Source organism: Apodemus sylvaticus, chromosome X (genome assembly GCF_947179515.1).
Source record: "Apodemus sylvaticus chromosome X, mApoSyl1.1, whole genome shotgun sequence".
Classification (NCBI taxonomy): domain Eukaryota; kingdom Metazoa; phylum Chordata; class Mammalia; order Rodentia; family Muridae; genus Apodemus; species Apodemus sylvaticus.
Genome location: NC_067495.1, coordinates 18,690,551 through 18,705,408, shown reverse-complemented (window position 1 = coordinate 18,705,408; position 14,858 = coordinate 18,690,551). Strand labels below are relative to the sequence as shown.

Genomic DNA, 14,858 nt, shown 5'->3' with positions numbered 1-14,858 from the left:
CTCCAAACCTCAACTCTGTCTCCATGCAAAATGACTCTCCATACCAAAATGATCACTAAAAAATGAAGCGTGTGCTAGAGAGATGGCTCAGCAATTAAGCAGAGGATCCACAAACTCCAGTTCCAGGAGCTCCAACACCTTCTACTGACCTCCTTGGGCTGCAGCCCATACATGGTGTACATACATACTCAGGCATAGAAAACACATAAAATCAATTAATTATATAAAAATGTAATCTCTCATTATCTCATACCCAAAACCCCTCATAAGTTCCATATTTTCATCTTTTTCCTGTGTGTGTGTGTGTGTGTGTGTGTGTGTGTATGTATGTATGTATTAGAGGGTGCCCGTGGAAGCAGTATTGGAGCTGAAGTTACAAGTAGTTGTGGACTGCCCAACATGGGTGCTAGGATTTGAACTCAGCTCCTCTGAAATAGTAAGCAGCAAGTGCTCTTAATTGCTGAACCATCTCTCCAGTCCCTCCTTATTTTTCTTTCCTTCTTTCTTTTCTTTTCTTTCTTTCTTTCTTTTTTTTTTTTGGTTTTTTGTTTTTGTTTTTGGGTTTTGGTTTTTGGTTTTTTGGATTTGGGTTTTTTGAGACAGGCTTTCTCTGTATAGTCCTGGCTGTCCTGGAACTCACTCTGTAGACCAGTCTGGCCTCAAACTCAGAAATTTGCCTGCCTCTGCCTCCCAGAGTGCTGGGATTACAGGTATGTGTCACTACTACCCGGCTCCTATTTTTCTTAAAAATGAACTGACCATGGCCTAAAAAGGCCTTGCCTCTCTAGTGTCATCTTTTATTCTTCACGAACAGCACCAATTATATAAATGAATATGCTTACTGTAAATGAAAAGCAAGAGCCCCTTCTTCAGAAACATAAAAAAGAGCTTTTTTCTGTGGCCTTTCAGGGTACCATGGTGTGGTAATTTGAATGAGATGTCATCCATGTTCTTGTGTGTCTAAACACTTGGTTTACTGCTTGGGTAGACTTAGGTGTGGTCTTGCTAAAAGAAAGTATGTCAGTGGTGGTAGGCTCTAAGTTTCAAAAGTCATGTGGTTTCTCTACTTACTGCTGTTCCTGCTGTCATGCCTGGTGCTTTCTTCTATGCACCACCACCACCACTGTCATTATGATTGTAATGGACTCTTATCCCTCTGGAACTATAAACCCACCCTTCTAGAAGTTGTTTTAGTCATGGTGTTTTATCACAGCAATACAAAAATACACATGAAGTTGTTACTACTGGTTTTTTTGTGGCTAGGGACTGAACCCAGGGCCAAACATGCTAGGCATATGCTCTGTCACATAGTTAAAACTCTAGCTCTATATCTACTTTTTTGAGATAGGGTCTCAAGCCCAGTATGGCGGTGCACACCTTTAATTCTAGCACTTGGGAGGCAGAGGCAAGTAGACCTCTATGAGTTCAAGGCCAGCCTAGTCTATGAGTTCCATAACAGTTCCTTAGTGAGACCATGTTTCAAAACAAACAAACATCCTACTTGAAACAGGGTCTCACTAAGCTCCCTTGTGATTCTCCTGCCTCAGCTTCCTGAGTAACTATAATGACAGACCTAACCTTCATAATATGAGTTTATTTTTTTCTGTCACTCTCTCTTGTGGGTGAAGGCAAATCACTCAGTATACAGTATGCATGCTCTGGAATCTGGATTTCTCCACATCTCCACTTAGGGACAGAGTCTCATGCAATTAGCCATGATCCTTTTTTAGGGAGGCAAGAAAGAAGTAAGATATAGGACCAGAGAACTCAAGGTTCTAAGTTCTCAGCACACAACCCACTGATGCCACATACAAATATTCAAAGGTAAAATATATTGACTTTTGGGACAAGAGAAGCCTTGCATTAAACATCTGTAGGGCTCCATGTGACAACAGGATTCCCATGCTCATGAAGCCACCTTTAATCTAAAAAAGGCCTGGGGATGTGGCTTAGAGATTGAGTACTTGTCTAGCATGAATGAGGCCATAAGTGTTTGATCTCTAGCACCACAAAAAATGAACACAAGAAAAGTAAAACCAGCTGGACTCATATTGCCAGCCCATGATGCTATTGCTCTTCCTCTTCCGTATTGCAGACACTCCTGCTGCATACTACCTATTTCACCTCTCCCTATGCTCACCAACAACAAATGTTCATTTACTTGTCATTTGTGCTGACTACATCCAACACGCAGGAATTCTAGTATTCACCAAAAGTCCTCAGCTCTTCCATCTCCCAGTCTTGTTTCATTCATTATCCATCCTAATTCAGTAAACATGCAATGGGCTAGATAACTCCTTAGACAAGGGAGGCAGCTAAGCCAAAATTAACGCACTGTCTCAATAATTATCACCAGGTACCTAGGGTAGTAAATGCTGTCTTACTCAGGGTAGCTTCCTTGGTAAAGAGAATTATTACAACATGGAGCACTGAAATTAAGCTGGGCTCAGTGTAGGAACTCAACAAATATTTACTAAGTAAATGAGTACATAAATATTAATTGTATATAGATACCTATAGAATGAACATTCTAGAGGGAAAGAGACAAGCGATGTCAGAACAGTTTCATTAAGTACTACAAAATAAGTAAAAGAGAACAATGATTGCCAAATGAATGAGTAAAGTTAAAGCCTATATATAAGTAACTGAGAAGAAAAGCCTGCATAAAAGAAAACTGAGCTATGGACTTTAAATATAATATTTCATCTTTATAACAAATAAGAGACACTCCATACAGCATTGAAAAACTAAAACACAGAGGTTAAAAGATACAAAGATACAGGACATGGGTCTGAATTTCACTTCTTCCATGTATAACTGTGTGAACATAGGAAGTTTATATAAATTTTTTGTGGCCCAGTTTCTATAGTTGTGAAACAGAAAAATTACTAGTAACCATCTTTTAGAGATATTGTAAGGATTCAAGTGCTTAATACATGATAAATGCTATCTATAACAATGAGAAAATGAATCTGAATAGTTAGGCAAATTGCTAGCAATTACAAAACTATTTAAGTAGCAGATTAATCAAAAAAATTTGTTCTTCATGAGTCCATATTATCTATGTGCATTAACCAAGTATATAGCAAAACTACAACTGTAAGTAGAACCAAATGCTACAAGAATGCAAACTCAGGCACTTGATTGCTTCATCCAGGGCTGTGGAACTAAGAGGGGCCCAAAGATCAGAGGATTGCTCAAGAGTCTATCTGGCTTCCTATATGCTCAGCCTCTGCTCTCTGACAATGCTCAAGGAGTCAGGTCTTGACACCAACCTATAGCTTGGAAAGCCAATATCTTCATCCATAAATAAAGAAGGGAAGAATATATTTTACCTTCTTTCCTTTAAAAAAAACTCAGAAAAAAATCCAAATCAATTTTTGGTTTGGGTTTCTTGCAACAGCCTTTATCAGATAGAACACAATCTACAAAAACAGAAGCAAAGGTACCCACAGTTCTCACCACTGGCTCTACTGCCTCCAGGCAAAGGACTTGGAGTAGTGCTAAAGAAACTAAACAAGTTCCATGTACCTGAGAAATTTCTGCTCTCTCTGCTCAGTACCTGGCATATGAGTTTGTCATTTAAAAGAACCAAATTCCAAAATAACCTGATGTTACAGACAAAACAAGCCATTCTCTACATATCTTGTGAGCTTCTCAGTCACTGTCCCATTACTCTATTCCCATTTATATTAAAACTCCTCAAAATGAAGTCACCCCTTACCTCTTTCTTTCACAATCCCAATCCAATCAATCTGCAAGTTCCATATTGATATACATGTTCAAAATAAAACCATTTCTCATCAATGCAGCCTCTAGTAAGTCATCATTTTCTAACTAGACAAGAATTTCTTAGGGTATTTTTGGAGACAGGCTCTCATGTATCCCAGGCTGGCCTTAAACTCACTATGTAGAAAGGATTACTATGAATTCAATTTCTGATCCTCCTGGCTTCCATATTCTTGAATTACAGACATGTACAACAACCATGCCAGGCTTATGTGATGCTAGCTTCACAAATGCTAACTAAGCAATCTACTAATTGACTCATAATCCTCAATTTTCTTTCTTTTTTCCTTCCTTTCTTTTTCTTTTTTGTTTTTGTTTTTGTTTTTTGAGACAGTGTAACCTTGAGTGTCCTGGAACTTGGTCTGCAGACCAAGCTGGCCTCAAACTCAGAGAAATTCACCTGCCTCTGCCTCCTGAGTGCTGGGATTAAAAGTGTGTGCCATCACTGCCCTGCATGTTTCTCATTTTCTAAATATCAGGAACATCTAGAGGTCCTGTTAAAATACAGAAGCAAACAATATGGTACTCTGATGTAGTTCTCAATGTACATAGAACACATTAAAAAGAACTTAAAGAGAAATTTTTACTCCTCACTTGAACTGGAAAAATACAAATACCAGGTTACTGTAGTAAAAAGTGAAAACATATACAGAGACACATTCAAATACAGTAAGGAGAAAAGCAACATGGAATTATAAAACAGGTATAAGTAACCCTCAGAACGTTAAGAGAATGTAAACAGACTCACCTAAAACAGAGGAAAGATTAAGAATATAGTTCATCTTGGTACCACGTTTGCCTAGCATACGCAAAGTCCTAGGTTCAATCCCCAGTACTGAATAAAACCAAAAATGTTCTCTCAGGCTTGTAACCCGAGTTTAGAGAGTAGTTTAGGGGTGTATCAGGAGTTCAAGGTCACCCTTAGCTTCATAGCCAAATTTAAAGTCAGTCAAACTATGTAAGACCCCCCCCCCCCTTTCAAAAACTAAAACAGAGGCTGACAAGAACTAATTCAAAGCCTGAAGCCCTGAGTTCAGTCCCTGGAATTTATGTAGAGATGTAAAAGGAGAATTAACTCTACAAAGCTGTTCTCTAACCTCCATGTGCATGCCTCACCCTGCCCACAACAAGAGCAACACACACACACACACACACACACACACACACACACACACATTCTTATTTTCATTTCATGTTTAAATGTAGACTGGAAGGAGAGGGATAAAGAATGTGGTATAAGCTGGGTGGTGGTGGTGCACGCCTGTAATCGCAGCACTCTGGGAGGCAGAGGCAGGTGGATTTCTGAGTTCGAGGCCAGCCTGGTCTACAGAGTAAGTTCCAGGACAGCCACGGCTACACAGAGAAACCCTGTCTCGGAGAAAAAAAAAGAAAAAGAAAAAGAAAAAGAAAAAGAAAAAGAAAAAAGAAAAAAGAAAAAAAGAAAAAAAGAAAAAAAAAGAATGTGGGATAATTCAATGACAGAATGCTTGCCAGGTATTGTCTGGGATTGAGCTGCAGGGGTGAAAAAACAATATACAATGTCACCCTTAATCAAAAGAAAGAAGGAGTGGTTATATTAATATCAGATAAAGTACAGTTCTATACAAAGAGACCAGCAGGATGGTGGGTGAAAGTGCTTTCCATGGAAGCCCAATGACCTAATTTTGATCTCCAGATTCAGTGTAAAAAGTGGGCTGAAAGTGGTGTACATCTGTAATCCCAGCACTCTCTCCTACAGAGAGTTGAGAAGTGGGGGTGGAAGAATTATCTGGAAGCTCACAGGCCAGCTAGCCTAGAGTACACAGCAAGGCAGAAGAAAAGAGATCCTGCCTCAGCATGACTAAAGGTAAAAACTGTCTTCTGAAAGTTATCCTCTGACATCCACAATCTGCATGGCACATGTACGCCCTCACTAATACCATACATCAAATACACGTGCACACACACGCACACACACACATAGGCATGACTGTACATAAATAATCATAAATAAAAGTTAATTTTGAAAGAGGGAGGAACAAAAAAAAAGGGTTGGCAAAACCATTAAGCCTGTTAAGGGTGCTTGTTCTGTAAGCCTAATGAGTTTGATCCCAAGGACCCACATGGTAGTAAGAGAGAACTGATGCCAACAAGTTGTCCTTTGACCCCCATATGAACACCATGGCACATACATACACAAATGCTCACACATGGAAGGGGAGAAAGGAGAAAGAAGGGAGAGGAAGCAGGGGGAGGTGGGAAAAAGGAATAAACAGAACTAAAATTTTTTTAAAGAATTCAGAAGGCAGTTTGATATTATATCCCTTTAACAAAATAATATTAGCAGAGCCTATAACTTCTTTAGCAACAAGTTCTTGAACAGGTTTACAGAAAATAGCATGAGTTTCCCATTGTGGATCAGGCCTTAAGTCCAATTAGAAAGCTGCTGGTTACCTTCATAGCATTCATGCTACTATTACGCCAAAGAGCTTATCTTGACAGGCCAGTTATTACTGTAGCTCACAGGATTCATAGCTGGGTAAGACTGCTGATGGTTTTTCTACAAAGACACCTTCTGATACTGTGAAAGTCAGCTAGTAGGAAGAATGCTTCCAGGTCAGAACCTGCTTGAATTTTCCAAATGCTGTGATCAAAGTATATGTATCTTCAGCAACAGGATCTCACCAACAATTTCTAGTGAATAACCAAGAGCAATAACAATACTCTGTATTGTTTTTTGGGAGAGAGTGGTCTCTATGACCACCTTCCCAAATGGAGTATTTCACCCTTGGCATTGGGCTTTTTAATAATCTACACCTTCTGGGATGAGCATTATCCCTCTATGTAAGGTAAACTAAATTAAGCTTGTCTGTCTGTATGTATGTACATATAACAGTAAGCGTATAAACTATCATTTATATGGCTTTTATCTCCATTATTCACCATCCCTTCATTATACTACCTTCTAAATATTTCTAAATATCTATAGGCCCCCTCATCAGAGAAGTTTCTTTATTTAGTAAATGATGTATAATATAGTTTCTTACAACTGGCCAAAATGCAGAGAATAAGTTACTGTGGAGTGCTCAGCTCTAAAATGAGACATCTATATCACACCTCTTTCCCTGAAAGGCTCAGAGAACCTACTAGAAGGGGAAAAGATTGTAAGATAGGGATTAGCAGTGGTGGCTCACACCTTTGGTGGTACATTTGGGAGGCAGAAGTAGAGGGATAATCTCTTCAGACCAGCCTGGACTATAGAATGAGTTCCAGGACAGCCTGATCTACAGAGAAACCCTGTGTTGAAAAAAATACAAATTTATATCACACTCTTTTCCCTCAAGGATCAGGAAGCATTGTGGAAGAAGGAGCAGAAAAATTATAAGAGCAGACTGCTGTGAAATAATGTCTTCTGGACAGGATGGACTCATTGCATTCATAAGGCTGTAACAGAGTTCTTAGCACAGCACAAAACTTGCGTAAGATCAAACCAGTTAAAACTCCAGCACAGATGGGCTAGAGAGATGGCTCAGCAGTTAGGAGCACTGACTGCTTTTCCAAAGGTCCTGAGTTCAACTCCCAGCAACTACAGATGCTCACAACCATCTGTAATGGGATCTGATGCTCTCTTCTGGAGTGTCTGAAGACAGTGACAGTATATTCACATATATAAAATAAATAACTCTTAAAAATAAAAACTCCAGCACAGAGAGGAAAGGAGCTCATGAGGTTCTACCCCTAGCTGAGAAACTATTGCCAATCAGTGGCTACTGAGGAAGAAAAATCAGTTTTCTTCAGTCAAAGGGGCGGGGAGAATGCACACCACCAAATTTAAACCAAGAATATTTTCCTCCAAACAAAACAAAGAAGGAATTTCATGGAAAGAAAAGCTGGTACCATAAAACAGGCCAAACGCATATAGTTAAAGAGATCACAAGTGATGAAGCTACTACAGTTCTGCTCAGTGAACATAATGTACCCATCAAACTACCATCTAAATAACCATGTTCATGCCTACTGCTCTCAGCTTTAGTAAAAGACGTTTCTCTTGATGATCATGCTGGTATACTCCTTTAATCTCAGTGCTTGGAAGGCAAACACAGGTGGGCCTCTGAGTTTGAAGTCAGCCTGATCTACAGAATGAGTTCCAGGCCAGCCAAGGCTATATAGTGAGACCCTATCTAAAAAAAAACAAACAAACAAACAAAAAAAAAAAAACCAAAAAACCCAATAACAATAAAAAACAACAAAAAAATAAACAGAAAAAAAAAACTTCTCTTTGTAGGGGTCTAAATGGTTATGAATGCAAACTCATAACCAAAGGACAAAGAATAAATGATTTACTGTCTATAAATAGAACACAGCACTCCCTCCAAGGTTCATGAAACATCTTGGAAGAAACAGAAAAATGTAAGAACCAGAGGAAGGTAGGGGAGCAGTTTGGAACACTGAGTTCTGGGCATGACATGGCTGTTAAACTCTTGATTACCTGTAGATTTGCACAAGATTGGCCTTCTAACATTCTGTCCAGGAAAAGGGAGGGGCTCACAAGGCTCCAACCTTCCCTGGATATAGAAAGGCAAATCTTCAGTGGTTCAGTCACTGGTAAGTTGTTCAAGTTCTAGTAAATAATCCTGATAAGGTGGCCTCCTTAAATGCAATGAATTATCAAAAAAAAGACATAAAAGGACAAGAAAGGAGTTGGGAAGAGGAAGGGGGTGAGGGTAATGGGGGTGAGTATGATCAAAATACATACATGAATAGGTCTGGCTGGTGATATGGCTCAACAGGTAAAAGCACTTGCTATTTAAGACTGAAATTCAATCCCTGGAACCTACATAAAAAAGTGAGATGCAGTGGTGTACATCTGTAAAAACCTATTATTCCTTAGGGAGAGGGAAGGTAAAATTAGATGGGAGGTGAAAATAGGAGAGTTATCCACAAGTTCACAGATTATCTAGCCTAGAGCACTAGTGCAGCAGAAACAAGAGAATTGTGTCAACAAGGCAGAAGCAGAGAACTGACTCCTGAAAAGTTGTCCTCTGACCTGCACGTTTGTTCATGCGCAGTCCCACCACCATATATATAATATATATTATACAGATACACTAAATACATATTTTAAAATGTCAAAACATCTATTATTATGTGCTAATAAAAACAAAAATTAATATGTATATGACAATTTATATTTAAATTATGATAACTGTTATCAGGAAAACTAAGGCCTCACAGAGATGAAATACTTTGAGAATAACTGATAATGATAATGTTATCTCATCTATCTTCTAATAGCAGATGTTATCATACTCTATACAAGTGGAAGAAATTGATACTGCTTTAAATTTGTTTCTCAAATGTGGACCCCATTTACCTACTGAATCAGAAACTGAGGTTGGGATCCATCTTTTTTTTTTAAACAGGTCTTTCAAATAATTGATACACACTAAAGTTTAAAGTGTACTGCTCTACAAATCATAGTATTTTGCACAACTCAACTACCTTACAAGAGGAATGAAATTATTCTGTATTTTTTTCTAAATTTGAGAACACTACTCTAGAAGCAATTAATTTGAAATTCAAATTCATACTCAGAAAATCACTTAACCTCCACAGTTCCAGATTCTTATCATCAAAAACAGCATAGTTAACTTCCTTACTATAACCACTCCAGGTAGCAATTTGTTATTATGCACCATATTTCCTAACTGAACATCAAAAGTCTACCATCTCTAGGCATTTGTGGATATGAAATCTGTAGGATTTGGGCTGGAGAGATGACTCAGTGGTAAGAGTGCTTTGCAAGTTCAAGGACCTTAGTACACAGATCCTAGCACCTAGATAAAAAGTCAGGTGTAGTGATAATCCCAGTCCAGGGAGGAGCAAAGGCAGGAAGATCACTGAGACTTGCTATCCACCAATTTAACTCAAGGTTCAGAGATAAACCATCTTGAGAGAATAAAACAGTGATAGAAGAAAACAATTAATGTCTTCCTCTGGCCTTTGTGGGCTCATACTCATACACATTCAAGCATACACATACTCATACAACATATACCCACTGGGTCTATGTGGCTAACTACTGGAAGCAATCATGAAAACTCTACAATATTTAGTTATCTCCAATTGACCTAAAGTAAAACTTAAGAGAACAGTGAGTATGTTGGGGTGCGGGTGTACTGAGTAAGCAAGAACAGCCAGCCGCCCACTAAGGATCTGGTTTTCAGCTAGGTTCCTTGTTCTCTGGCAGCCCACAGACAGAAGCAGAAGAAAAGTTTAAAACTGGATGCCTTCATGAAACTTGGGCTAGAATGTACAAACAAAAGCACAATACACCTTAGAAATGTAATTAATGACATATCTGATCCATAAACTGATAAAACATTTGTAAGTTTAAAAATTCTTAAAGTTTCAGTAGTTTTATCATTGTAAATGTTAAATATCTACTGTGCAAAGATGTCCACCAGTCATGGTTTTCTTTTTGTTTTAACCAACAATCACGTCAGAATACAAAAACCTTCCCAGAAACCCCAAGTTTTATCACCTCACATTATTTGTAGGGAAGTATACAACCATAAAGGGAATGACCAAGTAACTGGTGATAAACATATAGATGAAAAAGTATCATAAATATGTTGTAGATGACTATTTAACAACTTGGCAAATACCCACATTAAAATATCAGGTGTGGAGTGAGGGAGATCACAAAAATGGTATTTATGATATAATCCCAACCTATAAAAACAGAAGTTGTAGCTGGGCGGTGGTGCACGCCTTTAATCCCAGCACTTGGGAAGCAGAGGCAGTCGGATTTCTGAGTTCAAGGCCAGCCTGGTCTACAGAGTGAGTCCCAGGACAGCCAGGGCTACACAGAGAAACCCTGTCTCAAACAAACAAACAAAAAACAGCAAAAAAACATATGTTGTAAGTCAAAGGACAAGTTTAATACAACAGCAAAAAAATTAACAGTGGATTATATCCAGCAGACTCATAGATGACTTTTATTTCCTTCTATTATTCTTTTTTGTATTTTCTATTTTCTATGGACATATCGTACCTATACAATAAGGAAAAAAACCATTTTTTTTTTTTGCACAGGCCAACCTTGAATTTGCAATCCCCCTTCCTCAGTCTCCAAAGCAACTGTAATTACAGGTCTACACCCTAAAGCCCATTTTAAAAAATTCTTTTAAAAAATCTGGGCTGGGCTGATGAGATACCTTAGCAGGTGGTACTTGTCACCAAGCCTGACAACCTGGGCTCATTCCTGGTCTCACATGGTAGCAGGATAAAATTGGCTCCAGCAAGTTGTCTTGTGATCTCCACATTCATATCATACCATGGATGCACAAGCAAGAAACACACACACACACACACATCTAACTTTTAGGAACCAGGGAGATGGTTTAGGTTGCTATGAAAATAAAAGGGCCTGAGTTCAAATCCCCAAAACTAACATAAAACTGAGCATGGCCATAAATGCTCACAACCCTAGCAATGACGGAAAACAGACAAGTGGATCTCTGGAGCTTGCTAGCCAGCTAGCCTAACCCAAGCTCCAGGTTTGGCATGAAAGATAAGGTATCGAGCAAGAGGAAGAAGCTACCCGACATCTCTTCAAGGGCATATACACACATGGGTGCATACACACTTACAGGTATGTGCTCTCCCAAAAGTGTAACTTTCAGGCTGGGGAGAAGGCTCAGTGAGTAAAGTTTTTACTAGGCAAACATGAGGACTTTAGTTCAATCTCCAGAACATATGTAAAAAAGTTTTGAGTACATATAATCCCAGTGGTAGGGAGACAGAAATGGGAAAATCCCTGGGGCTATCTGGCCCACCTGCCTAGGCTACTTATAAAGTACCAGGTGACTGGGAGCCCCATTTCAAAAAAAAAAATATAAAACCCAAGGTGGCTGGCTCCTGAGGAATGAGGCCTAAGGCTGACCTCTGGTCTCCATAGATGTGTATACACCCGCATACAGAAACCCGCACAAGTAGAAGAAAAAAATTAACTTTCAGACTTGGGTACAGACGAAATAATTTATGGAATGTCAGTTATGGAGTCTGACACAGTAAGAAGTTAGGAAACATTCATTCCTGTTCTGTTTGCAGATTTCTACACTGTGAGCAAAAGCCCTTTTTCAGAGATATTGAACATAAACACTTGTAAATTAAGGGCCATAGTGCATTAGGATTTGTTTTCATTATGATTTGTTCATTTATTCAAAAATATACTAAATATCTATTGCGTATTTATCACTAAAAATGCTAAAAAGAAAAAAAAGGTATCTCTACCTCTAGGAAGTAATAGAGACTATAAGATGAAATAATTTTTTTTTGATATTTTGAGGCAAGAGCTTAGCACTGAGTTATATCCCAAGCTCTTTACATTCTTTTTAAGACAGAATTGTGCTACATTGCCATGCTAGCCTTGAACCGGCTCGGGCAGACCTTGAACATGAAACCCACTGACCCCACCTTTACTTTGTTTTTCAGTATAACAGGAACAGCTCCTTTAAAAGTTAAGGTTGACAACTTAACATATAGCAAGAGAATGCTGCCGAATACTGTTTTTTATTAAACTCCAGTATACAAATCCCCCCTGTAATAGGATGATATTTTGATTTTTATTACATCTCACTGAAAACCTGGGTGACAGACAGGTGCATTCGTCCTGGTGTCTTACCCTATGACTTTTAATTTAGTTAGATGGTCCTGCAGACAGCACAGAAATAAATTATTCCAGTTCTGCCTCCATTTATAGAATGCAAGCGAAGTGCTTTACAGCTATGAAAGAGGTATTGATTTGTAAGTGAGGCTCACAGAAGCAAAAGCAACTTGGCCAAGGCCACTGATAGTAAGTGACAAAGAAATCCATGTTCTTAGACTCAGATATCTCAAAAATGCAGTGCTGCCTCCCCCAAAGCCAGGATATGAGGGAAAACACAACCATACAACTGATACTTTCTTTGTAGCTAGAATGCAGCTACAAATTCAAATACACATGCATATATTTATGTATGTGTGCGTGTGTATATGTGTGTGTATATACATATACATTTGTGTACACACACAAAATACAGTAAGTACACATAGGGAAACAGAGAGAAACCAGAGACAACTGTCAGCTAGGACCTAGTAGGTGGGCGAGGAGGGATAGAGAAACCTAAGTGTAGTAAATTGAGAGAGGGGCTAGTTCCTGAGCAGTAGGTAGAAAACGGGGCTGAGGGGAGGAGGGAGCAAGTGAAAACAACACACCTGGCCAACGCACCCTGACCAGCCTGGCCTGCCCTTCTTACCTGCCGTGAAACCAGTCCTGGCACATGTCACACTCGATCATGAAGCGGGTCACATCATAAGGCAGTCGACAGAGGCAATACACTGGCACCGAGGCCATCTTCACAGGGGGCTGGATTGTTTTGCGCCGTGCCAGTTTTGAAGCTTTCCGGGGGGTCAGAAGGCAGCAACAAGCGCCTTCCCTAGAAGATGGCTAGACACAAACAACACTTCTTTACAAAGTGACTCCTCCGGCCCCGTGTTTCCAAATCATTCCGTGTGTCTCCGCCCCCACCCCCTGGGTACCAACCTCCAGTTCTGAAAAAGGGAGTAACCAAGGCAGGGCGCAACGCAGCTGGGGAGAGTGCGGGAGTTGAGTGGAGAAAGTCCACCCACCCTTCAGGGTTTCTTTCACTTGGAAAGAACAGAAAGAACGTTCTGCTTTCTGCTCTGCCCTGCCTTCCAAACGCCTCCCCCAGACCCCTACCTTCTTTGGCCCTGCAGTCAGTGACAACTTCTTTCCGGGTTCCATGTAAATATCTGCAAGCTTTCGGGAAGCTTCTTTAATCCCTCACGGAACCCCCTCTCTTCACTGCCCTCTTGCTTCCCAGGACTCTCAGCTCCCTTTATTATGACGCAAACGGCGGCATAAAAGATGAGGCTGGGAAGAGGGAAGCTGAGGAAGAGACCAGAGACCCTGTCCAGCCCCCAAAATAGGAAGAAGCACAGATGCGGAAATCCCTGAAAGGCTCCGCAGGTTATTCCGAATTACGCGCCCCCCCCGCGCCCCCCCAAAGCCTTCAGGAGCAAGACAAACAAGACTAGGCACCCAACTCAAATCACAGTTCGGGGCTCGCGTTCGGAGAGTTTAAATGATCCTTTTCGTCATTCTCAGGATCGTTCCTTCCAGACCAGTAAGGAGTCTCAGTATGCTACCAAAAGGAAACAAACCGCAATTTCGTCCTCCACTCCAAAGCTGACAGGGAGCTCATCTCACCCCTGACACTAAAAAGGATCTCTTCGAAGCCCCAGTAAACTGACTAGAATTTCCTCACACCCGCGAAACTAAGCAAAGAATTTGTTTTCCCTTCCACAGCTCCAAATGGCAGGCATTGCCTTGCAATCCCCTCAGACCACCGAGGGTTCTGCTGCGCCCCTCACCTGACAGGCGTCTCGTCTTAAATAAGAATTTACCTTGCTTGCAGCCCCCCAAAACTTACGAGGATCTCTTTACGCCTCCCCCACTGACAGGAACCTTTTCACGCCCCAAACCTGATAAAAATGTCCACCGGTCCCAATCGCTACAGAGATCTTGTCATGCCCGAGGCTGCAGGGGGAAACTGCTCAGGACGCAGAGCTCAAGCCCCAGAGGCTCGCCAGCGGCTAGGCTCGCTCCGGGGCAATACAGCTCTGCGCTAAGCAGAGGCTATCCGGGCAGTTCCGGCCCGAGGCGGCGCGCAGTGTATTGTGGGATTGCCGCTGCAAAACTGTGAAGCTTTACTTGCCTTCTCCTAGAAACCACATGCCGCGTCACGCAGTGCCCGTGGTCTGACGGGGCTTTAGGGCAGCCTCCCCCTCAGCCCTCCCACAGTCTGGCCCTCAGAGCCGTCTAGAGACTCGGGTCTAAGCCGGGGGGGGGGGGGGGGGGGCGGGGCCGCCGGGCGCACGGGCAAGTGGCTTTGTCGCTGCACCCTTCACGAGATATGCTTGCCGGGGCTGGAAAAAAAAAGACTGCCAGAGAGGTCGCCGGGAGAACCCAATATTAGGGGTTGTAGGAGATGCAAAGCAATCAATAAAGTTTATTCAAAATC

At 40.8% G+C, this 14,858-nt stretch overlaps 1 protein-coding gene across 11 annotated transcripts in view; it reads right to left on the bottom strand.

Moving 5' to 3' along the window:
• Positions 1 to 14,513, bottom strand: part of Phf8 (PHD finger protein 8) — a 103,033-nt gene extending 88,520 nt beyond the window's left edge. For 3 of the 11 annotated variants that reach the window (XM_052170101.1, XM_052170111.1, XM_052170112.1), the window contains exons 1-4: positions 14,320 to 14,513; positions 13,882 to 13,979; positions 13,358 to 13,461; positions 13,071 to 13,261 (exon numbers count right to left, since the gene is read on the bottom strand). In XM_052170101.1, the coding sequence (XP_052026061.1) occupies positions 13,071 to 13,261; positions 13,358 to 13,461; position 13,882 (296 nt within the window). In that variant the 5' untranslated portion in view covers positions 13,883 to 13,979; positions 14,320 to 14,513. Of the gene's footprint in view, positions 1 to 13,070; positions 13,278 to 13,357; positions 13,462 to 13,534; positions 13,724 to 13,881; positions 13,980 to 14,267; positions 14,289 to 14,319 lie in introns of those variants that run through there. The other 8 variants (XM_052170107.1, XM_052170103.1, XM_052170104.1 and 5 more) reach the window with 8 other exon arrangements.
• Between the last annotated feature and the right edge of the window lie 345 nt (positions 14,514 to 14,858).